This window comes from Xyrauchen texanus, chromosome 33, assembly GCF_025860055.1.
Source record: "Xyrauchen texanus isolate HMW12.3.18 chromosome 33, RBS_HiC_50CHRs, whole genome shotgun sequence".
Lineage (NCBI taxonomy): Eukaryota > Metazoa > Chordata > Actinopteri > Cypriniformes > Catostomidae > Xyrauchen > Xyrauchen texanus.
Genome location: NC_068308.1, coordinates 26,418,051 through 26,444,062, shown reverse-complemented (window position 1 = coordinate 26,444,062; position 26,012 = coordinate 26,418,051). Strand labels below are relative to the sequence as shown.

At 37.0% G+C, this 26,012-nt stretch overlaps 1 protein-coding gene and 1 long non-coding RNA gene across 3 annotated transcripts; one reads left to right on the top strand and one right to left on the bottom strand.

The window, feature by feature from the left end:
* znf646 (zinc finger protein 646) lies at positions 1 to 15,216 on the top strand. Of its 2 annotated transcripts, none has more exons than XM_052103045.1 (5): positions 1 to 81; positions 356 to 505; positions 6,569 to 9,463; positions 10,217 to 11,311; positions 13,669 to 15,216. In XM_052103045.1, the coding sequence occupies exons 3-5, from the start codon at positions 6,792 to 6,794 to the stop codon at positions 14,564 to 14,566; spliced, it is 4,665 nt and encodes a 1,554-aa protein (XP_051959005.1). In that variant the 5' UTR covers positions 1 to 81; positions 356 to 505; positions 6,569 to 6,791; the 3' UTR covers positions 14,567 to 15,216. The 2 variants fall into 2 exon arrangements, with proteins under 2 accessions (XP_051959005.1, XP_051959004.1); XM_052103044.1 differs by having other exon boundaries at positions 47 to 158.
* Positions 15,217 to 17,769: 2,553 nt separating this feature from the next.
* Positions 17,770 to 25,414, bottom strand: LOC127626936 (uncharacterized). The gene is made up of 5 exons (XR_007968504.1): positions 25,182 to 25,414; positions 20,724 to 20,822; positions 20,306 to 20,443; positions 19,223 to 19,274; positions 17,770 to 19,034 (listed from the first exon to the last, which is right to left on the bottom strand). It is a non-coding gene; the product is annotated as an uncharacterized LOC127626936 (long non-coding RNA).
* Positions 25,415 to 26,012: the final 598 nt, after the last annotated feature.

Here is a 26,012-nt window from a genome sequence, read left to right as displayed (position 1 = left end):
ATAAAAATGCTCTGATAGTTTAATTATAGCAACCGCTTTTTTAGGTTCTTCCCGAAGTGTTTCTACAGACTACAGTGCATGGTGAGTCGGATAGAATGGGTGGAGGAGAAAGAAAGCCTGTGGGAGGGGAAATCACGTATGCCCACTTCAACGTACGTGTATGTGAGAATGTTCTGTGCATTTGCACTTATATAACAACGTGTGTAAATTGAATAGAGACACTAATGGTGTGGTTAGGTTAAATTGTTTAACAAATTGCAACTGTTAATATGTGTTGAAGACAACAGCTCGTATAAAGTCATTAGACAATAAGAAGACGGACTTTTTCCGCTGATGCACATTTCCTGTTTCCTAGCTAGAAGAGGCAGGAAGTGAGACGAGTGGGATGGGGGAAAGACAATTGGTAGAAAAGGGGCACGAACACGCCCGTCCTGTAACTACAATAAAGTGCACGGAATGCCTACATCACTAACACCAACACAGCACATGGATTCTACAGCGATAAGTATGTTTTTTTCCAAGTGTTATTTTGTGGAGAATCAGTTGATTAAATTTAGCCGCAGTTGCTAGCTACCAGATGCTAATTAGCTTACATAGCGATTGGATGCTGCTGTCTCTCCCAAATAGACTTGGGTAATCAGAATAAGGGTGTTTTATATATCTATATATATATTGTATTCATTTAGATAGTGTTTGGAGTCATGTTAAATCTCATAACCTTTATTAACTCATTGTCAAGTTTGTGTAAGCTAGCTTGCCGTTTGGCTACTGTGCTATTTGCACTTTACTGTGTGAAAAGAGCCCCATTGTGTGAGGCAGTCTGTCATCTAGCTGCTGGAGCTCGTAAGTGGAGTCAGACCCCGACTGATTTACCGTGTCAGCGTTATTTTATAGGATGATGTTATCTTTTAAAGTTAAACATTAAGAAAAAAGAAGGGAAAAACGGGTACACTACAGAACGCCTCAAGGATCAGCTAACAGTTTCAGGATTGTTTGATGGTAAATAGATTTGGTTTATTGTATAAACCCCTGCATGTACCCGTCTGATTGTATAACTCGCAAAGTTGCTTTTATAAATAATTTAGTGTCTGTGGTGTTATTTTTTTTTTTTTTGCCGCAGAGTTCTTCAACATTTAATTTGATTTGCATTTACATTAACTTAGCAAACACTTCTGTCTAAACTCACGTACAAATGATGAATATAACATTAGCGATTCATTCCGAAAATGCAATAACTTTAGAAGTGCTGCACTATAAAGTCCAAATACTTTTGAACTGTATTCCACTACAGAATACATGCTGTAAAATGTAATTTGAAACGTATTTCGTTACATTACTCAAGGTCAGTAACGTATTCTAAATACTTTGGATTACTTCTTCAGCACTGGCAGATTTGTTTCACTTGTTTTGACTATAAAAACTCTGCCAGTAACAGTAAGACAAAATACACATGTTAAAAATACATTCTCTGAAAAAAACCTAAATATCTTATGCTGTGTTGTTTCTAAAACAAGATTAATCAAATTGATTTTGTTTTAAGAATTTTTTGATATTTCTACAGGAAAACAATACGAAAATTATTATCAAGAATACGATTTTTGCCCTAATATCAAAGGTCTTACTATAAAAAAGAAATTATGATCTATCGTGAATTTTCTTTATAACAAATATGATCGTGCCTGGTAACGTGCATGTAAAAGTTCTAGAAATAGCATTTTAGACAATTTACACAAGGTTTATTTCTATTTCTTCTGCTCCAAACTTACATCTCTGTCTCCTCGTATGACTGTAACTCATCATAAGAAAGTTCACAGCTGTTCAAATGCACTTTGGATCTCATCATTTATATTTACTAAATATTAAAGGAAATAAATGACAATATAATGCAAAGTAATCTCTTAAGCAATCAAAATACTTTTTGAATGTAACTGCATTCTAATTACCAATTATTTACATGTTAACTGTAGTGGAATACAGTTACTTATATTTTGTATTTTAAATACGTAATCCCATTACATGTATTCCGTTACTCCCCAACCCTGTAGAAGTTTCAGTTAATGTTCACATCAACTATTAGAATGGGAGGAAAATTGTTGATCTCTTGAGATTTTCACCCACAACAGTCTCTAGAATTCACTCAGAAATGCCAGAAACAAAAAAACATCCAGTGGGCGGCAATTCTGTTGATGGAAATGCCTTGTTGATGAGAGAGGTCAACAGAGAATGGCCAGACTGGCTCAAACTGACAAAGTCTACAGTAACTCAGAGAACCCCTCTGTAGAGTTGTGGTGAGAAGAAATGCTATTCTGAGATGTGGGTTGGTGCTGTTTTGGTGGCATGAGGGGGATCTACACAATATTATGCAGATAGTTTTAATGTTGTGGCTGATCGGTGTATACAACTCTGGGGAAAAAATTTAAATAAGAGACCACTGCCCAATGATCGGGTAATTATAACCAATTGTACACAAACCAGGATATAGAAGTTTTGTCTTAATTGTGAGAATGGCATATGATAGCCTTGAAAGCATCAGTATATTACAATCAGTGGTCAATTTGTAAAAAAAAAAAAACAACAAAAAAAGAACATACATCATTAGAAAGGTGCACTCCAGTTTCTATATTTTACAGTTTTACTATAGAAATGTTACAACGATTCATTTTTTATTTTATATATCCGCAGATGAAAATGAAACCTTAATGAAGTCTCACAGTCCTACTAAATAGTGTGAACTCTCATTGAGTTATCTCTTGCAAGCTTCAGTGAACAACAATTAATGGAGTGTTTCTTAAGAAATGTATGTAATTTAGGTCCATTTGCACTAAATGATGCTAAAGCAATCTAATACTCTTATATTTTGTATGTTACATGCATCCAAAATGGGGATGCCACTATTATCATTTGTCATGTCAAATATGGACATTAGAAGGACAATTGGTTAATTCATGCATTCATTTGGCCTGTGCATACTTCACAGGCCAAATGACAGGGACTTCCCCATACCATGTCTTTAAAGCCTTCTTAAGCATACAATATTTTTTGACTGATGGAACATAGTAATTAAACATATAAACTATTAAGGTTTGTTAATATTTTTCTATCTTGTATTTATGTTTATGGAAAGACAAAGCTGTCACTGCAGCTGTAATTTTCTCCATGCTGCATATTCTATAAATAATAGGCCATCCTTTCTGCCTCATTCTATCCACATCAGAAGCAGTAGATTATGTGTAATTTGTAGTGTTTACATTCTGCATTTAAGGCAAAGATTCATTGTGCTTTAGCTATATGTGGTCATAATATGCAGCTGATGCTCTCGGTTGTATTTTACTTATGCCCTAAAACACTAGTCATATTCATCTTTCCTTCCTTTCTCTTCTTTTTAAAGGTCAAAATATTTCCTTGAACTGTTCTCTTGGCCATTTTTAATGGTTCGCAAAACTTGTATTACCTTTAGTGGTATAATTTCATGTGAACACTGGGAAGAACACGCTAAACTAAAAAAAAACACCTGTGTTTTTACAGTGGAGAGAGATTACCAGATTGTGCCAAAAAAGCATAACAATGGCAGAATATTTCCAAATTCTGAAAGTCTAAATCTACACTGCTTGTCTAATTGTGGTTATTTAAAGTCTGTTAAATATCATACTTTGAACTAATCATGCAAGTAAACTATTTTAATTTTCTAAGGAATACATGGCACAATTGATCTAAACGGGATGGTAAGGGGGATGGCAGTTTTACTAGGGGGGATATTTGTTTGTAATTTATTCCCCTCGCATCCCCCTTAACTCGAGTCCTGATTACAATCCAATTGGACAAAAAATTAAGATTAAGATATATGAAACTTGTTTTTATTAACATATGATCTTATAATAGTTATGTTAGAATATACAAGTTTATTTGTATATGTAAGTTTATATACAAGTGTATATATAAGTTTATTTTCTCCTTTTTTTATATTTACATGAATTACATAGTTACCCATTGGTTATGTGCACTTCAAGCTTATGTCCAGTGTTGGCTAGACTACTGATTTTACTGATTACTTTTAAGTAACTTTATTGGACCCCATAACTAGAGGTCGACCGATATTGGTTTTTTCAGGCCGATGCCGATCTTTTGAAATCCGTGTCGGCCGATTAATGCTGCAGATTTATTTTGGCCGATATTTGGCCGATATGTGCTTGTTTTTAACCTCTTATTTGAACCTTTTATTTGAAGGATAAAATGTAACACAAATAATTACTTAAGATAGACAACATTTCTCAACAAATACATTTATTGAACACTTGACCAATCTGCACTTGTACACTTAAATTAAAAATGTATAATGTAAAAACATATTGTATAAATAATGTATAACAAATATATTAAATAAACAAAGCAGGTGTTACGAACTGCTCCGAGACACGAAGGTTGAGATCCAAATGCAGCTTTAGTTAAGGGGCAATCCAGACACGTAATCCAATATTCAGAGCATCCAAGAGAAGCACAGGCATAACTAGGGATGGGTATCGTTAAGGTTTTAATGGTATTACTATCTTACCGATACTGCTTATCGATCCGGTACTTCAACAGTATTCTTAACGGTTCTTTTTGTTATATATATATATATATATATATATATATATATATATTACACAAATATAAACGTTATATAGGCACAGTGATTTAATTTCAGGAAGGTCTACTAACATTACTGTTCAGGTGTGGTCTAAAAAGAAATCTAATAAAGTAATCAATTGTAAAATAACACTGCATAGTTTATCATAGATAGATTAATGAACATCAAAGAAAGATTAAACATTTTCATTAGACAGCTTCCCCTTTCAGACCGAGTTCAGATCTAATAGGCTCCTGATGCGCCATATTTTCTCCCAACTATTTCCATCACTACGTCCATTTAAGACATAAACTGTGTTTAAGTGAATCTCCAAGCCGGTCGTTTTGACATATTTTTGTGTACATTTGATCGTGTAGACTCGCACATGAAACCCAAAGTAGCCTATACTTTGCTTGTCTCTTTGCGGTCTGTTTCGGAGCGCGTGCCGCCTTGGGAACGGAATCTCTTGCGCTCTTTTTTATTATTAAACGTGTCCCGCAATTTAGCAACAGTAGCATTTTACAACAATCACCGATCGTGCTGATTCTGACGTTAAGTTTGAGTTTTAGGGAGAAATGTCAGTGCACCGCTGTGAAGGGAAGGAAGTTGTGCTAGACAGAATGCAGCTTATGTATACATATTCTTTTTATAATCTTTGGAAGGCGAAATCTCAAATAAAATCAGACTAATAATCACAGATCTAAACCAGGCTACGTTTGAATGTTTCGTTCTGTCACTCATTATGCAGGGCTCGTTTTGTGCTCGCTGTGGCACCGCATGAGCGAGATCTCTCTCTCTCTCTCTCTCTCTGACTGCGAATAGCTAAATTGCATCACAGACAAATGGTTTCATATAATTATACATAGAAATGGCTGGCGAGATAAAATAACTTTCTCTTTATAGCAATAATAAATTTATTTTCTTAATTTCTCCAGTACCGACAGCAGAACCGATAACGTCCGAGCTTACCAAAGCCAGTCCTTCAATAGCCTATAGTGCGTTGGTATATTTGTATTACTTATTTCTCTGCATTGAGTGACAACCCTCTCAAATATAAGACACACAAACAGAACAAATAAAAATCTTAGATTCACTGTCTGTAATTGCAAAATTCTTGCTTCCTTATTGTGACATGTTAGCAACCCTTCTGCTGTGATAATGCAACTTCAACTACGCTATCAATATCCAAAGTAGCCGAACATCATGTCGCCTATCGCGTTTGTCACGTTTTTTCTTGAAGTTGGCAGTAACATATCAAAAGTTTTTAATTAAATATAAAGAAGTTATACAAATGTAACCCTTACTGTTTTCTCCAAGGAACTTAGCTCCTTCCTTAGGCACTGGATGAGGTCTGCTCACTCTGCTGGAAAATGACTCTAGGGGCAGTGTGCGTCGAACACGTGTTCCACAACAACACTAGGCTGCCCACAGATGCGCCTGCCTAATAATCGGCTTGATATGCGTGGATATTGGCCGATTATGTAAAAAATTTAAAAAATCGTCCGATTACCGTTTAATCGGTCGACCTCTACCCATAACAAAAGTTTTGTTTTTCCACTCAATGAATTAAAAATAATGTCTATATTCTTATAGCTGTCACAGAAATGTAAATGGATGTACAAAATAACAAAATTTGTATTTTAAATATATTCTACTTAAGAAATATGTGTAAACCTTGTACTGTACTTAGTAATTAACTTCAAGTCAGTAAATGTAATCCAATTACAATAATTTGAAATGTAATACACTACACTACTTTTTGTGTTTAAAAGTAATTAGATTACCGTAATAAATTACTTTGAAATTAGATTACACCCAAAACTGATTTTAACTGTCTCACTTGAGAAAGTAATGTAAATGATTGCTTTTTATTTTTGCTTTTTGTGATTATTGACTGTCATGTTATACAACTGCCCCTGTCTTAACTTTATGCTAAATAATGTATTGGTTTTTCCATTACAGATTAAATTTTTTGCCTGGATGCACATCGTCATCAACTCCACGACATATTTCCAATGGAATGGAACAGAATGCATTCTCAGCTAATTTTTTAAATGTTGCTTTTCCATTCATACCTCACCGAACAAGGGCATTTGATAATAGCCAGGACAAGGACCTCACCCTCTCCCTCACACTCTTTCAAACTGGCTCTTATTGACATTTCTCATAATTATATTTTACCAATATGGCTATGCAAGGGCCAGGCCGTTCCAAAGGCTTTTCCTGTAGACATTGTGGTGTAGTATTTGCAAGCATGCCCAGCCTTTCGGAGCATACAGATGCTTATCATCAATCAGAGGAAGAACGGAAGTTCAAATGTGTGGAATGTGGACGGGGCTACAGGCATGCTGGCAGTTTGGCTAACCACAAGAAAACGCATGAGGTTGGCTCATTTCAGTGTCATATATGTTCCAGGAAGCTCTTCAATGCATTGGCTCTCAAAAGCCATTTGCGTATCCATACATCTAGAAAGAAATATTCTTGTAATGAATGCGGAAAGGCTTTTCGTCTTGCAGCCCAGTTGACCACCCATCAAAAGGTCCATCGCAATAAAGAGTCTCAAGGGTGGACAAGGATGAATGATTCTGCAAGAATTAATATCGAAAGTGGTTGTAAAGATGATGATTTGCCACATCTAGATGAGGTGGATTTTGACATTATACCAGATCTGCAGCCAGACATGAAGCTGAACATTGCTTCTATGAGCATCCTAAGTAATGGTGCAGTATCAGAACATGTTCCAAGCTCCAACCCCGATAGTGACACGGCAGCTGATGATGATGCTGGAGACAGGCCATTTAAATGCAACTTGTGTGACAAGACATACAGACATCACGGCAGCCTGATAAATCATAAAAAAACTCATCAAATGGGAGTTTTTGAGTGTCCAATGTGTTTCAAACAGTTCAACAACCTTTCTGCTCTTAATAGTCACCAGCGAATCCACAACAAAACTCGAGGGCATCCCATAGCGCAGACCTCTGCCATCACTGACTGTAAGCCGGAGCTTACTTCACATGTTATGCCACAGAATGGTGATGCTAATGTACATTTTTGTCACCTTTGTCAGGTTGCATTTCCAAATGATGATGAGTTTCAAAATCACATTCTGCTGCACAATTCCTCCTCTGTGTCATTTGAGCTCCCTACTAGCCTGTCAGAGGAGCCTAATTTTTCTTACAATGATAGTGTTACTCATTCCCCAGAGTCCACTCCCTATCCCCCCTGTAGTGACACTCCACCATTGCCTCCATTACTAGACAAACCTGTTGATTATGACCAATCAGAGGGGCCAATGGAAAACGGTCATATATATGTACCCAACACTTTAGATAATTTAACTATCCATGCTCAGGAACAGCCCCTACAATCTGAGAACCTCAGTCTTGATCAGTCAGCACAGACTGTCGATAATGTCAAAGTAGAAGATGCTGGAAGTTCTGAGCGTCGCTTCAAGTGCCACATATGTGGAAAAAGCTACAGGCATGCAGGTAGTCTCATAAATCACAAACGCTCCCATCAAACAGGGATCTTTCAGTGTTCCATCTGCCGCAAGAACTATCCACATTTGGCAGCTCTGCGAAGCCACCTTCGGATCCATAAGGGAAGGCCCACATCTTTGCCTGCTAGTGCTGAGAATGACTGGCTTTCCTCTGAGCCCTTGACGCACGAGAACAGGCAGGGATGTTTTCCGTCACATGAGGAAGATGCAAGTGAAATGTTAGGCCTTCCTCGGGATCTAGTAGACTCTGTGCAACATAAATCTGACGAGGAGCTCTTGAATGAGACGAATGCTACTGAAATTCGTGAACAGTTTGAAAATTCCTTTCAAGAGGAAAGACCAGTGCATCTACCTCAAGATGAACCCCTCATTGAGAGGCACATGTGTGCAGACTGTGGTAAGATATTTACTGATATTGCAGGAATCAAGTCACATATGTGTCCTCTTCTGAATCAGCAGTATCAGACCATAATGAATGGCACATCCGGTCACGTAGACTTTCACAACACAAAGCATCAACATTTCTTAGGAGAGTCAGGGGAGCATATTGGTTTTGAGGAACACAACGGCAGTGCAGCTGACTACTTTAGTGAGCAGACCTTTAATGACAACATACATGGTCAGATGAGCGATGGTGATGATAATTCTCAGTGTGAAGATGGTGACGAAGAGGATGATGGCGAGATGTATCAGTGCTCAGTGTGTGGGAATCACTATGCTAGCATGCGTGCACTGCGAAGCCATCTCCGAGGTCACACTCAAACTCATGCCACACCGTCAGCATCTGGCCCTTCATCCTCGTCCTCTCTTGAGGTCAAGAGAGATGAACCGGGTGAAAATCAGCAGGGTGAATGCAGTCTGATTATCTGCAGCACTTGTGGAGAGAGCTTTGCTAAGAAACAGGACCTACAATCCCACCAGCTCTTGCATAGCAATATAGAAGGCAATCCACCAGAAAAATATGGAAGCGACAACCCGAATGAGATCAAACCAAAAGTGGAAGTAGAGAGTATTATTTGTGGGAAATGTGGCATAAGCTGCATTGATCTTTATCACCTTAATAACCACAACTGCACAGGACAAAGAGATGGATGTGTGGAGGAGAAATGTGAGGAGAAACCCGATCTTGGACATACATTTCAGCAAGAACTTGGACTTTTGCAGGAGAGTCCACATGATGGAGAGCGGCAGTACAGGTGTGACCAGTGTGGTCGTGTGTATAGACATGCTGGATCTTTGCTCAACCACAAGAAGTCTCACAAAACTGGGGTTTTTCGCTGCTTTGTATGCCAAAAACGGTTTTACAATTTGCTGGCCCTCAAGAATCACCAGAGGACACACTTTGATGTTAAAAAGTAAGTTTTAAAATATTCATAGATGTTATAGTGCTGGGTATCAATACAAATGTCCCGATCTGATTTTATTTTGATTCACAAGCTCTCGATTTCTATTCCGATTTGTTTAGATTCTGATTCATTTGTGTATATTTAATGTATAACGTCCATTTTGTTTACATATGAAAGAAATTCTTTCTGCTGTAAATTATACAGGAAACCTTCTAACATGATGCATTACAAAAATGTTAATTGAAAAAAAATCTACATGGCCTAAACTATGTAGTTTTTATTTATTAAGCATACCAAATAACCTTTAATGTAAAAATCAGTCTTGAGATTTTAAGGAACTTAGAATCGTTCAAATTAATATCATGACTAATTGGATATCAGTATTTTTACCCAGCTCTAGTAATCAATATCTTTAAGGGTTAGTTTACCAGAAATCAAAATGTTGGCATTCTTTGCTCGCCCTTATGTTGTCCCAAACCCATGTAATATTTTTATTTTAGACATTAGGCAGAATGTTAGCCTCATTTACTATTCATTTTTATTGCATCTCCGAAATGAAAGGTAACTAAAGCTACATACTGCCTAAGATCTCCTTTTGGTTCCACGGTAGACAGAAAGTCATATTCAAACTTTTGGGTGAACCATCCCTTTAAAATATTTCATTTTGAAAATAAAGTCGTTGTATAAGATCAAACTTTATCAATGTGTTTTTTCATGTTTATCTTATATTTTTTTCCATTTTTTTCTCCCTCTCTCTACCAGACACACTTGCACAGAATGTGGGAAAGCATTCAAAATCCATAAACAACTATTGAACCACCAGAGGGTACATCAGGAAAACAAGGCTAAGATTGAAGAGCTCAACAAACAAATTCAGACACTCATGCAGATGAGTGGGAATGCCTCTGGGATTGGAATGCTGGCACATAATTCCGGCAGAAAGAGATTTGGCAGGCGCCGTAAGCACCGGCAGGCTTCTAGTTGTGATCAGTCCAGCCAAGAAAAGGAGGGCCTAATGGGAGATCCCAGTGACCCTCGCCCATTTGTCTGCGATCAGTGTGGAAGAAGCTATCGGCATGCGGGAAGCTTGGTCAACCACAAAAACTCGCACAAGACAGGTGAATATTACTGTGCTTTGTGCAACAACACTTATTCCAACCAGTTAGCAATGAAGAACCATTTACGAATACACTTTGCGATCAAGAGACACCGCTGCCAAGACTGTGGGAGGGCATTCAGGGGAAACAAACAGTTACTCAACCACACCTGTTCAACCAACAAAAGAACTGCAGCAGCAAGAAGAAAGCTCAGGGGTCGCAAACAAGCAAAAGACTTGAGGTGCATTCGTTGCCGCCTGGTATTTCCTGATTCTGAACTACTTGCAGGACACACCTGTAGCAAAGAGACTGGCCCTGATTCTGATCACCCAGGAAATGCAGATGCTGACAATGATAGTGCAACTCTAAAAAAAGAGGAACGACCATTCAAGTGCAATATTTGCAGTCGCAGTTACCGTCATGCAGGTAGCTTGTTAAACCACAAGAATACTCACAAAACAGGCCATTTCACCTGCTCCTTCTGTGCCAAGCCCTTTTCCAATCCCATGGCTCTACGAAACCACACTCGCATTCACACACAGAGGAAAAAGTATGTCTGCCCCACTTGTGGTAAAGCGTTCCGTCTTTCGAGTATCCTTTATAACCATCAAAAAATCCATGCACGGGCAGTCTCTCATTACAGCTGTCAAACATGTGGCAAAAGCTTCCAGGGAAGATCTGGGCTAAAGAGACATCGCTGTTACCGAAATGGCAATCCAAGCTCAACCATCAGTCAAGATGGTGTGGACAAATGCTATATGTGAGTTTTAGTTTTTTTTTTTTTATATATATATATATATATAAGTGTTTTTTTCCTTTTAAAGGGACAGTTCACCCAAAAATGAACATTCTGTCTTCATTTATTCACCCTCATCGTTCCAAACATGATTTTTTTTTTTTTCTTTTAGTTGAACACAAAAGGTGTTGCATGTATATCCAAGTTTTTCCATGCTGCTCCTGTCCCTGGTCACCATTTAATTTCATTGTATGGAAAAGAATGATAAAGCAAGTGGTCCAGGGACAGAGCAACTTAAATATTCCGCTAAATATCGCCTTTTGTATTCCACAAAAGAAAGTCAAACACGTTTGGAACAACATTTTCTCTCTCCATATCTTCCAACACTGTCATGTTGGAACAATTTCATTACATTTTATGCTCTTGTAATGTATTGTTTTACATGGGTAACTATTTTTATTCACTCGCTTATCGCTGGCCTTAGGCAGCACACTGGTTATTAATTGAATGCATTATGTAGGGATGGGACAATATATGGAAATACAAAATATCGTAACCACCAAAATGTCATCATTGTACATTCTCTTTGACTGAAACGTGTACATTTGGACTGTTCTGCTTTTAATGTTAAGACAATCGTTTGAAGGATTTGTTGTGTATGGTGTCATTAGGAAAACATTTAGAATTTATCACAAATACAGTTAAAGAATCTTGTATTTAAATTTTGGATTGTTTGGTTTTATTTTTTTGTGTATCTTTTGTAGTTTTTATTGATTGTTTAACTACAACTTGTACTTGCCATGAAATAGCCTTTGATGTGGATATGGAAATAAATACCAAAACTACTACTAGAAATATTGTGAACCAAAATAATGACAAACCATATCCACAATTTAAAATTTCAAAATTTTCACAATCAATAAATAAATAATTCTGTCCTCCTTGATCGTAAATTAAATTACCCACTTTTAGAAATGTAAGTACCTGGAAAATCGCCATCTTTTGTTAAAGTGCTTGAAATTAAACTTTCATATAATGTGTGTCCATCAAAGATGAGATCCAGGCACTCCACTTTCCTTGAATAATGTGTCTAATTAATACCCTTTCTAATTTTTACATTCAGTTGAAAAAGTAAAAATAAACATACATTTTAATCACACATAGCACAGATTCAGTTAACAACTTCTCTCGTTAATTGTGCTGAACCTAAAAACTTCTGTAATTCTCGTTGAACTGCCACCATTCTTAAAGAGACCTTAAAGGGATAGTTCTCCCAAAAATGAAAGTTCTCATTATTTACATCAAAGATGTGTATGACTTTCTTCTGCTGAACACAAAGATTTTTTAATATATATATATATATATCTCAGCTCTGTAGGTCCATACAATGCAAGGGAATGGTGACCAAAATTTGGAAGCTCCAGAAAACACTTAAAATTAATCCACACAACTCCAGTGGTTTAATACATGTCTTAACAATGTAATCGGTTTTTGGTGAGAAAAGACCAAAATATAACTCTTATTGCGGTCATGAAGCACAATCATGATTTCAAGCTTGATTACCCATTCCTAGTGCTTGACGCATGCGCAGTGCACTAGAAGGTGTAATCAAGCTTGAAATCTTGATCACCAAGGAGACTGCCAATGTCAAGATTTATTGTCTATTCACTTGCATTTTGAGGACTTACAGAGCTTAGATATAGAAAGTCATACACATGGGATGGGATTATGGTGAGAAAATGATGAGAGAATTTACATTTTTGGGTGAACTATTAATTTAAAGAGTACCATTTTAGCACTTGTTATACAAATGAATGTAAACTGCAACTGCTCATATCATTATTATACTGGATGCATTTTCATGACTATTAATGAAGAAAAACTAAAATGTGATTATATTATGATGACAGATAAAAAGATAAGAGCACTTCAAACATATGAGCTAGTTATAGAAACAAGTACAGATGTTCCTTGCATGTTATAGAGAAGTTTTGATTACAACTCATATGTTCTGTGTTGCATATATTGCATGTCCTCCACCTGATCAACCTGAATGTAGCCAACTATTTTGAAGGTTCATTTGTTTGTGACTCTTATAGGAAAGGTGGATGAGATCTCATATATGAAATTTGAGCATTTATATTTTGTAGAAGAGAACCATATTCTGATGAGAAATTATGATGTGCAAGCATCTTTCTAAAAAAGAAACTCATATAAGTGTTGTATCGAATCAAGATTATCAAATCATAAACCTCAAATCGTACATCAAACCGAATCGTGAGATAACCATGTCGTCCCACCCCTAGTATAATATGTAATGTTGCATTTAGTTTATATATATATATATGCATTAATTTGCATCCATCTTTACTTTTGTGTAGGTGTGATCAGTGTGGGCGCTCCTATAGACACGCAGGTTCCCTCCTCAACCACAAGAAGACTCATTCTGCTAACCTCCTAAACTGCACACTCTGCCTCAAAACATTCACCGACCCTCTAGAATTAGAGTGCCACTCTCAAATGGCTCGCCACTGTTGCCCAGATTGCGGGAAAACGTTCTGTGAGTTCACACATCTGCAGAGTCACATGGAGGTGCACAGTAAGGGACTCCCATACTACTGCAACTTGTGTCAGCAGAACTTCCCAAACCTGGCTAGTTTTCAGCAGCACCAGGAACTCCATGGCAGCTTGCAGGGCCAGTCGCACCATCAGCAAGGTATGCAGATGCACCATGATTTAGGCTGGGACTCAGCATTGGACCAACAGATTGGAATTCAGAGCCTTCCAAAGATTGAATCAGCCTTCGGCCGAGTACACGGATTCCCAGAGCCTCAAGACCAGCACGAAAGTAGCGAGGAATATGGTAGAGAGGAGAAGAGTCATGTTTGTGAGCACTGTGGGCGCACTTATCGGCATGCTGGTTCACTGCTCAACCACAAGAACAGCCACAAGACCGGCTCCTTCTTCTGCTCGGTCTGCCAGAAAGAGTTCACCAATTTAATGGCACTAAAGAATCACCGGCGTATTCACACTGAGCCCAAACGCTATCAGTGCCTGGAGTGTGGCAAGGCTTTCCGGGTCTCCACCCAGCTTATCTGCCACAGGCGCATTCACACCAAAGAGAAGCCTTTCTCATGCCTTCTTTGCGACAAGCGGTTCTCTAGCAAGTCCAACCTTCGGCACCATCAAAAGATGCATCAGAACACCCAACAGACTTACGAGTCCTCCGACATGGATGCTAATGAATTCATGGGACTGGGTGTGGACCCTTTCCTCTGAGGCCACGCTTCAAAGGAATTCAAAATCATATTCTATTACGAGACTTTTCCTCCACCCGAGGCCCAATGCCAATAATCATAAAAGTCAGGTTTTCTGCTGTATTTGTCAAGATAGTGTCATGCAGATCTTGGCAAGACTTGCCTCCTGTACTGTTTTATTTTCAAATATTGTTCTTTAAAGGATACTTAAGTCTTAAGGCATTGATAAGATACTACCTCTGGTAGAGACAGTAAAACTGTAGAAATTTTAGAACAAGTGACGGTGCCTGTCAAAAGACCATTTTAGAGTTTTTTTGTTGTCTCATTTTAAGAGATTTGTTTTGTGTCACCACACAGTGCACAAAACATCACAATTGTATGGTACTATAATAGATCTCAGATTGAGAGCTTGGATGAGCATTTTATCTAAACTCTTACCCAGCGCTGCCTTCAAGATTAGAGTCCGACCGATTGTTTGGTTGATCTCAAACACAAGTTGGCAAGGTAAAAATGTTTTATGAGGATAAAAAGGATGTACTATCCTTCTCATTATGTTTGTGTTAAGTGCTTCCATATATTTTCAGGTTTTTGTACTGCTCATGGTAGATGTGTGCTGTAATCACTTCATCATCGTCTGATTAAGATCAACATGATGTTCCCGTAGTTTCATCATGGATGACACTGTTCAGGCTGTTAAACAGCAAGTGAACTGCCCTTCCCTGAGGCCTGTCCTGTAGAAAATTTCAAATATATTTATTTATTTTAAAAGGACTATTTCTACCTTACATTAATATTTAAAAGTTAAACATATTTCTTGTCTTTGTTATCACTGTTAAATGTGGTACACAATATGCATGGTATTAAATGTGTGATAAATACTAGATTGGTATTTCTAGATAACAGTTATGAATGAAGTACCTCTTTAAAAGCATTTACAATAGTGTATTTGAAAGAAAAACTGAAATGTTTATTTTAGTTTTCTTAGTGCATACTTTTCTTGTAAGTGTTTTACGTGGTGGGAATATGTTTTGCACGACGTGATGTCACAGCACAAAAAAGTTATGAACCCTAAAATCCATGATCGGTCGGGCTCTATTAGGGCAGGAATTCACAGACTAAACAACTTTCAATAGTTACTAAAATGCTCAGGTCTCACAACTTATTAGACACAATGTAAGATACAAAACGTTTAGCTTGATTCCTCAAGGGTCAAGCCTTCTATGTCTGTCTTTGATGCCAGATTGAGTTTAAATGTGCCATTTTATATAATTGCCCTACTTAGATTATAATTATTAGTAGGATAGTTTACTTTAAGCCTATAGATTAGTGCTTACAGATTATTTATGAATAGTTGCAAACCTTCATGTATTAATTGCTTATTTGCATTTGATAGAAAACTCACAACTGACTTGTTGAGACTCCTTGTAATCAGTTCCATATATCTTAATCAAATACAAAATATTTATTTTTGTTCACTTTATCAGTTTCTTTCTCAAATAGGGACCTAGATAAGCAGATGCTGTTTAGTAGTAGGTGGTGATGCCCTCTCTTTATTGAGCTAAAAAAAATAAACAGTATAACTTGTCTTTTTTTCTTTTTTATATTGGTTGTAGCACTTGAATACCTTTGCATGTATATCAGAGTGACAGTGCATTACAAGATTATTTTAGAAAACGCAAATTAGAAATGAGCCAATGGATTATTTTGTTTTTCATATTGTCACTGAAAATTGAAATGGTGCCTGCAGATACTTCTAGCACATTTAGCAAAAGAAAACATCTACATAACATTAAATTCACAAGTGTAGTACAATAGTTGTCTCTTTATTGCATTGAAATGGATTGTTTGCTCTGCAGTCTGTGAAGCAATAATGTCATGGATACACAAACACATTTTTACATAAACAAATTCAAATGTTTGAGGTACACAGGGTCTTACTATATTGTACATTATTTACTATTGTGTGGAACAATTATCTGGATGAATCTTATGTTAAACAAACATGTCAACGGCACATTTCACCCCATATATACAGTACTGTGCATATATTTTGGGTACTTAAGATGTTTCACAAAACATTTATTTTAAAGGTGCTATATGTCATATTTTTACTGTTCTAAATCATAAAATGACCATAATATGTCATTAGAGAATTAGGAAACATGCCAAATTGAAATGCCATACTGGTTTCTCCGATAACAACGCTACAGCCAGTATATTCTACTTTGAAATTTCCTTTCCAGGCTGGAATGTTTTGGCTTGTGTGATCCCTCCCACTGCCCACTCACCAATAGTATTTTGACACCGCCGGATTGCCAGATTTGAACAAGTTTGCAGGCAAACAATAGTGCATGCTGCAGCTATGGAAGCCAGCAAATGAACTGGATCAGAGATAACAGATTCCACCAGACCTAAAAATCCTCGCCATCCTTCTAAAAACCACCATGACCAGAAGCGTAGTAAAACAAGGATAAATATTGGAGTCCTGTTGTGTGTTCTCATTCTGGCAACCAGCTTGAGCTTCGAGTCTGGGGTGGGGCAGACAACTTTAATATTTTAAATTTGGACTGCAGTACCCATTTCAAATGCTTAATCTGCATATAGCACCTGTAAGATGGATATTTATAGCTTTAGCGTCAATACGAAATATACATTTTACACTCCCAAACATTCCTTTTGCAAATAGAAGAACTGGGAGCCCTGCAACAGATGGCATGGCTCCCACAGCCCCTACTGAACATCGAGTTAGTCTAGGATTACACGAAGAGACAGAAGTAATTGAGACAACCTAAACATATAGAAGAACTGTGGTGAATTATCAATGAAGCTTGGAACATCCTATCTGCCAACAACCAAGAAAAAATGTGTCCAGGGTAATTGGTGCTGTTTTGAAGGTGGTCACACCAAATATCGATTTAGCCTTTAAATGTTTACTGGCCATACTATGACGTTAATAAATGAAAACTATATATGGCATTAGTTTTGAAGCAACCCTTACTATGTGACATTAAGTGCCTTAAGCTTTTGGAAAGTACTGTATCTTAAAAAATAAATTTGTAGTACTATTAAGCACATTTCACCCTCATATTCTCATTATCGTAATGCTAGATGCAAAATTGAACACTTGATTTTTTAGTTTCGTGATTCTCATTAGATTTTCATGTATAACAGTATCTTTTTTTATTATTTAAATAAGCACAAGTTAAAGACAGGAAAATACATACTACCACAAGAAAAGTAGAATTTCCTATTTTATTTATTCTGGTTTTGGTATGAAATATGACATGGGCATGTTCTTGATAGATTTTGTGAGATTCACACCTTTATTTTATTAATTCTGTGCTTGAGATCATTCAAAGAAATCACTTTTATTGACACTTCAGTATCAGCTGTATATATATAATATATACTTTTTCTAATGCCCATTGCTTGCTACACACACCTAAACTAGATTTTATCCTGTCGTAACATTTTACAAAGCTGAATTGATTAGACACGTGTGATTAAAATGCATTGAGATATGTAAAGTATGTAAATATAGCACTAAACTATCTAATGTCTTATGCACATGAAGTCAGGACAATGGAGGAGATCAGACACCTGCGGCTCTCTCATGGAGAATCTGTGAGTGTGTCGGCTTGCAACATTCTTGTTTTCACTCTCTTTCAGGTCATCGGCTGCTGTGTCTTTGAGAGGCAAAGTAGAGCCAGAAGTGTCTTTTTTTTTCTTTTCTTTTCTTCGGTGTCTCCACATCTCCAAAATGTTCATCAATGCCATTGACAGGCTGCTGAGCCAGTCAGTTTAAGAACTTTGTTGTACAAAGCGCTACGTCTATACAGTGCATAGTATTCAACACAATAAAATATATAATTAAACTGTACAAATGACCGTTACAAATACATTCAAATGGCTATGTGCCATACTAAACCTGTTTAGGAGACATAATTGTGTGAAAGGGTGCTCTTTGACACAATATCTACTATATAAAGCAGGTTAAAGCTATTTATATCGGGGATGTTCACAAATCCAACTTGCAATGAATTCTTCAAAAGTGGAACTTCATCTACAATGCAATAGATACATTACAAGTGTACTGTAAATGGCCTTAAACAAATTATTTTGCAAGAACAGTTTAACAAGAGCTCATAGACAATTTTGCCAGTTGCTAAATTTTTAAGGGTTCCAACAGAGGAAATGTAAAAATATGCTGTCCAGAGAATGTGACATCCTAGCATCTAGATGTGACATTAGCACCTACGGCTTGCAAATACATTCTGCACACAGTGAATGACAAGGTCTCAGTGAAGTACATGAGTGTGTAAAAATTCACTATGTGTGACATAGCCTACGTATGTAATAAATTAGACAAATCAATAACTACTCATAGAACACAATGTGGTTGAGGTACCAGCCAATGTTTCAGGGACTGGAGTATTAATTCACTGGAGTAACAGTCCATTTTCGTATCCTACCAGCTTGTGTTCCATAAGCTGCAAACATTTTGAAAATGGTGTATTAACAAAACTAAATGGGAGAAGCAAATTCCATTTATGATTGCTATTATTGGATATTCACCACAGTAGTCATACATATAGTCTAATTTCCTTAGTGCATTTCAAAGTAAACACTCCTCGAATTGTTAAAAAAAAAAAAAAAATAATTGTTGTGTTTGACCCACCTCTTGAAATCCTAAATTGGATAAAGTGGTCCTATCGTCTCTTCAATTGGCTCTAAATCATGGGCATAAAATCTTTGGTTAGTTTCTTTACACACAAAAGTCAAACAAAAAAAACATTTATTTTAACATTAAACATGTTCAAATGTAATTTTATACAACAGTTTGTTCCGGTCCTCAAACTGAACTGGCCAAGTGGCCATCCAAGAATACTTATACATAGTATAACAGCACCGAAGCATTTTACTGTTTGTACTAAACTTAGGCCACGTCCATACTAATCTGTTAAAGTTTGAAACCGCCATTTTCAGTCTTCTAACACCATAGTTTTCTAAAGCACGGTTATGGAGAGCATTTTCAAAAAAGACTTTGTTTTCGGTGGAGGAAAATTGCGTTCTAGTGTTGATGAAGGGCGTAAATGTAATGAAATCAATGCGTTTTTAATTGAAAACGTATTAGTGTGAATTTGGCCTTAGTTTTTTTGTGTTTGCGGTGTTTAGCGGAGAGCAGAGTTGTGGGATTTTGCCTAGAAAGAGGAGAAAGTTTTTTTTTTTTAAACTCAAAATGTCCTTTTTTCTCGCTCCAGGATAACTCAGAGTGGAGCTGGAGCAGATTACAGAAATTTGTCATTTTATTCCCATCACATTACTGTTTCAGCTTACTGTTTTCATTGATTCACTGCTTATTATTTTGAAGAAACTATTCACTACTCATACTAGCATTTCTTTTTTATTATTATTATTTCAGCATTTTTTTGTCTCCATACTATTCACCGCATAAAAATGTTTAGCCCCAGAGACAAATATCAAAACAACTTTGAACTCAGTAATTCAAAACATGTTCATAATAGAAGAGTTGTTTTCAAGTAATTGTTTTGTGTGAATTGCATTTTTTATATATTTTTGGGCGTTGCGTCATTGACCCGTATATGAACAACAGCTAGATGCCCAAATGTTTGTTGAATAGCAAGTTATTCTATTTTCATTTCCTGTTTATAGAAATGTTGTAAAAAAGCATATGAAAAAAGTGATATTCAACAGCACGAATAAATATACAACATGCTGTATCAAAATGTTAACATCTTACCTCGTAATGTCCTCTTGGACCTGCGTTGATGTACTAGGATGCCTATGAGCAAGGCTCCAAAAACAATTACAGCTGCCAGGACAGAAAAACTAGTGATTGCTGCCACCCTCCAGGAATCCAAAGGCTCTATGGGTGGGCCTTAAAAACACAGGACAATGTTACAGGAAGACCTCCAGCTTTCTACTCAAACTTTTACAGAAAGAATCTGACCACTCCTCTGTAGATAAGCTCTGACCTGTTAGAAAATCTGATCTTAAACTTATGAACATAGTGTCTATATCTTTTGAATAGCAAGTTAAAGAAATATAGCTTTGTTCAAAAGATTGTTCAAAGTGTATGTTGTATATTCAGATCAATAATCATCTTATATTAGTTAAGAACTTAAATTAGCTTGCGTGACTGAATATACAGTACTCACATGTGTCACATGATGGGGTTTTTGGGTACTGTTTACATGTAGAACAAGGTACACAATCGTCAACATCTCCATTCCAAAATTCAGATTTCGTACAGAGGGCTGAACCAGAAACAAATGTGCACACAAAAAGTGTCAAATAGATGTACAGTGTTACAGGCAAAACTGACAAAAACAATCTCTGTGTACACATTTCCTGATATCTTAGAGATAGGGTGGATTAGGAGGTTTGCCTATGGTTCAAATGTGATGTTTTGCGTCTGTACAAGAAGATCCAAGTGCTTTCTATGCTGCGCCTCTGTTTCACATGAAATTAAATGGGAAATTCCGTTGAAGTGATGTGGTGGTGCTCTCGTGGGGAAATGGTATTACTCATGCTCTGAGTGCGTAAGCAAGTCTAAGTGCGCTGACAGCCAGACAATGATGCACCCCTGAGTGCATGCAAATTGTCCCATTGTGAGTGCTCAAGACATGGAAAGTGACTTCAACAGAATGTAATGGTTTTGCAAGAGAGAAAGTTTTGCTATCTGTGAGAGCTGCTGGACAGAAGGTTGTCTTTCACATATGCATGTAATTAGGCAAAATACAGATAGGAAAACCTGGTGACAAAAGTACCACAGAGGTGTTTCACAAAAGCTGACAGCTGCAGTCTACCGATAAACATCTGCAAGCTAACGTCACCTGCAGCAGAATGTAAAGTGACTGAGAAAACCGTCTGATTCTCATGAAGACGTACAACCTCATTAGCAACATCCTCTTGAAGGGTGAACTTATAGTAAATGCTCTACTTTTCAATGTAAATGATTGGCCAGAGAGGTTTCAAGCCTAAGCCATATGATTGTGTGAGGAAGTAGATACAGAAGTGTCTCGACCAACTTTAAAGCAGGGAGTAAAAATGTTTTTAGAAATTGCACCACTTCCTGTTGCCTGGGAAAATTTGTCTTCTGTCTTTTCAGTAGAATATAAGCACGTGCTTTGATTCTGAATGAAACCACTGCATCACACATTTGTTATACATTTCTGCAAACAAGGGTGACCCTGGAAATAGAGATGTACTAAGATAACATTCCTGCTCTATCACCACAGAGCCCCTTGAGAAATAACAAAATTGTATATTTCATCATGAACACCCAAACATGCTTAATGATCTGTAAACATCATCTTCCATTTCAGCCACCCTATGCTGAAGCCTGTTTGAGTATGTATGATTAAAATATACAAGTCTATATACCTATTTTTCTTATTATGTCAATGGAAGCGTAAGCAGTAGTTCTAGCAGGAACTATTCATTCAATCAGGCATCTCATCCAATCACATTACAGCCTCCGCTTTATAAGCCTACACACCTGTTCTATTGTTCGCATACTTCCATTGTTTTCACCCCCTCCACCCCAACTCCACCAGTTTAGGTAATGTTCTGGGCGGGGGTAAGCTCCGCTGCCCTGCCGTTATCGTCTCTGGCAGGATCTGACGGATCAAGTAAGTATCTGAGCGCTAAACTGTAGGATGGGACTTGTGCCAAATATTATACGTTTCTCTACATCTTAATAATTCCAATCATCCATCATTTCTGATAGAATAATAGTTACTTGAGTGACCTGACATGCAACTTTACTGCATTAAAAAATTGCTTAACTGAAAGGGGTTTTGGGAACTTTCCATGACATTGCCTAATACTTGTATAGTTGTCAATGCATTTACACTTTGTTTTCATTAAAGGAATGTTCCAGGTTCAAAAAAAGTTAAGCTAAATCAACAGCGTTTGTGGAATAATGTTGATTACGACCAAAAATTATTTTGATTCCTCCCTCCTTTCTTTTAAAATAAAAAAACGAGGTTACAGTGAGGCACTTATATCGGAAATGAATGGGGCCAATTTTTGGAAGGTTTAAAGGCAAACATCTGAAGCTTATAATTTTATAATAGCACAAATTAATTCTTCTATTAAAACACATGTATTATTTGAGCTGTATAGTTGTTTAAATCGTCATTTTAAGGGGTTTGTTGACATTACATTGTCATGACAAGGAAGTTGTAAAATTGCCTATAACTTTACACAGAAAAAGTTAGTAAGTGATATAGTCACACTAAAATCATGTTAACATGAATATTGTTTATGTCTTATTGTGACACTTTTGAAATGGTGAGTATTTTAACTAGGGCTGCAACTAATGTTTATTGTGGTTATAGATTAATCTAATGATTATTAGAGCAATTATTCGACTATTCAGTGATCATCAGATCTTATCCAACTTTTCAGCTTGTGCCACTTAAAAAGTTGTATTAAACTTGCTTGCTAACAATAGAGGACAAAATCATCTTTTAACAATACCTCTAAATGACATTCACTGAATTAAAGGGGAAAAATACCTCTTATTAAGTTTAATTCAATAAAGAAATTCACTGAAATAATTTTGTTATCAAGTGTTTTTGACTTGAATCCATTTAAAATTGTCTAAAAATCCTTAAAACAAGACACGTTTACTTGAGAAGCAACATATAAGATATTTAGACTTGCTGTAAGAGAATGTATCTTAAATATAAGTGTATTTTGTATAGAAGTGTACTGGCGTAGTGGCTAAAGCACAGGCCTGTTAATCAGGGCATTCAGGCTGTTAATCAGAAGGTCATTGGTTTGAACCCCACTGCCACCACCATTGTGCCCTTGAGCAAGGCACTTAACTCCAGGTTGTTCCGGGGGGATTGTCCCTGTAATAATTGCACTGTAAGTCGCTTTGGATAAAAGCATCTGCCAAATGCATAAATGTAACTATATATATATATATATATATAGTGCTGAAATACAAAACATAATTATATTCAAGATCTATTCTCTAGAAGCAAATCTAAATATCTTATGTGCTGCTTCTCATGTGAATGCTTCTTTTTTTTTTAAAGGATTTTTAGATATTTGTATTTTTTATATTATATTCAAAATTCTCAGATAACGGGGGCCTGGGTAGCTCAGCAAGTAAAGACGCTGACTACCACACCTGGAGTTGCAAGTTTGAATCCAGGGCGTGCTGCATGACTCCTGTCAGGTTTTATAAGCAAAAAAATTGGCCCGGTTGCTATGGTGGGTAGTCACGTTGGGTTAACCTCCTTATGGTCGCTATAATGTGGTTCTCGCTCTTGGTGGGCACATGGTGAGTTGTGCATGGATGAATAGGGTGAAGCTTCCACATGTGCTATGTCTCCTCGGTAACGCTAAACAAGCCACGTGATAAGATCCACGGAATGACGTCTCGGATACAGCTGAAGACGTTGTGAGTCATCATGTTATAATCTAGCTGCATTAATCCCCGTGACAGAATGTGAATCAGCCGGGTGCCTTTTCAATCTCTCCCCCTTAAAATAGACATTTGTGCAACTCATAGAAGAGGCGCTGACCGCTAAGAGAAATGCAATTTTCAGAGTTTGTAGTTATTTACATGATCTGCTGCGGTATTAGTTGAACTTTAATAAAGCTATAACACATTAAATATAACTGCATTAAAGATGTAACGCTGAGGTGTTTCCTTTAAAGAGCTCCAGCTCCACTTATTCCACAACGAGAGTGCTTCTGCGTTTACTTATTTGGTATTTTTGTATAATTCGCTCATACTTTGCAATCTATGACACCTGAAGCAGTTTGAAAAGTTTAGAGAGCATCTGGACTTTGAGCTGTTTTCTTCCTCTCCCCAGTCAGAGAGCTGCAGTGCTGCTCTCCCATGTTATCATTGAAGTTTAATCTCGTTACATTAAATGAGATCAAACGACTATTCGACAATGAAATTTTTTTATTATTATTGTCCACGTTAACCGTTTTAGCCCTACTTTTAACATTTGCAGATTGTCCCCATTCAACTCCATTATAAGTGCCTCACTGGAACACAGATTTTTACTTTTTTTTTTTTTTTTTTAAGAAAAAGGAGGTGCAAATCAAAATATTTTTTTGTGGTAATCAACATTGTGCCATAAATGCTATCGATTGAGCTTAACGTGTATTGAGCCCGAAAATATTCCTTTAAGAGCAAACAATTTCATTGGTTACAGCAATAAATATATATATATATATATATATAAATAAATAAAACACTTTGGCTAAGTAACAAATGCACCACAACGGTTCCTCGTGGAAAGCTGAAGCCTCTTGTGCTGCAATGTTCTCAGCAGGGCACAATACATCCCATGGAGCGGGAGGGAGTGAAATAAGAGCATTGGAATGCGGAACCGGTGGGAACTGTCACTGGTAAAGGAAGATATTACGAATGAGGCACTTAAACGTCTTTAACCCCACTGTTTCCACGTCTCTCCATGTTCAAATGAGAAAGCACTTCTTTCAAAAATAAAAGAGGTTGGAACTATTATGTTTTACAACGTCTACAGACAAAACTATTCTTAAATGACTCGAATTGTGAGCTCTATATAAAAACATGAGGCACACAATTAAATGTAGTAAGAAAATCTGAATATTCTTACTTCTATCCGCGTTTATCCCATCAATAAGCGTGGCGGCGACTAGAATAATCCAACAGAGGGCACGCGACATAGCATCTGGATCCATACAGCTATATATATATTTAAAAATCCCACAACGATTTAAAAAGATTAAAAGCCACAATTGGGTTTCAAGTATGGCTACAGAAGCGCGTGTTGAATGACCATCCCAAACTTTCAGCCTTGTTTTAATAGCGCCCACACCCACGCGCTGGGTTCAACTCATCAATGAGTCATTTCCTAAATTCTGTGTCGAGATTTTGTGGTCGCTTCTCAAATCCTAGTAAGGTGTCTGTGTAGACGGCGTTTTTGGGCATCAAATGCGCGTTTGTAAAGAGGTATTTGAACATAGTCACCCATAATAACATCAGTGAATCTCGTTTTACATAAATCTAGCAAATATCACATCAAATTGCGCGTTTCGCGTGTCTAATATGCACCGACAACATGATGTCGAGGTAGAAACCTCACGAGCTTTTGAGACACGGCCATAGAATCTTTGTATTCACAGCACGACACCGCAGACAATATACTACGAGGAACCCAACATAGCGGGTAGACACGCTCAACACAGCATTTTCTGTGTGAACGGTTTCGTTTTCTCTCTTAACGGCTACATTTACGCGAAAGAGTAACCAAGTATTACCCAGCCTCTTATTCAATGGAAATTTAAGATACTGTATTACTGGTCCTTCGTACTGAGGTGAATATTTGACATCAAACCTTACAGAAACAAAAACACGTAAATTTAAACGAAGCCAGTTTGTGAAAATTACTTTTTTGTAAGAGGGGGAAAGAAAGAGAGCCAGTCTC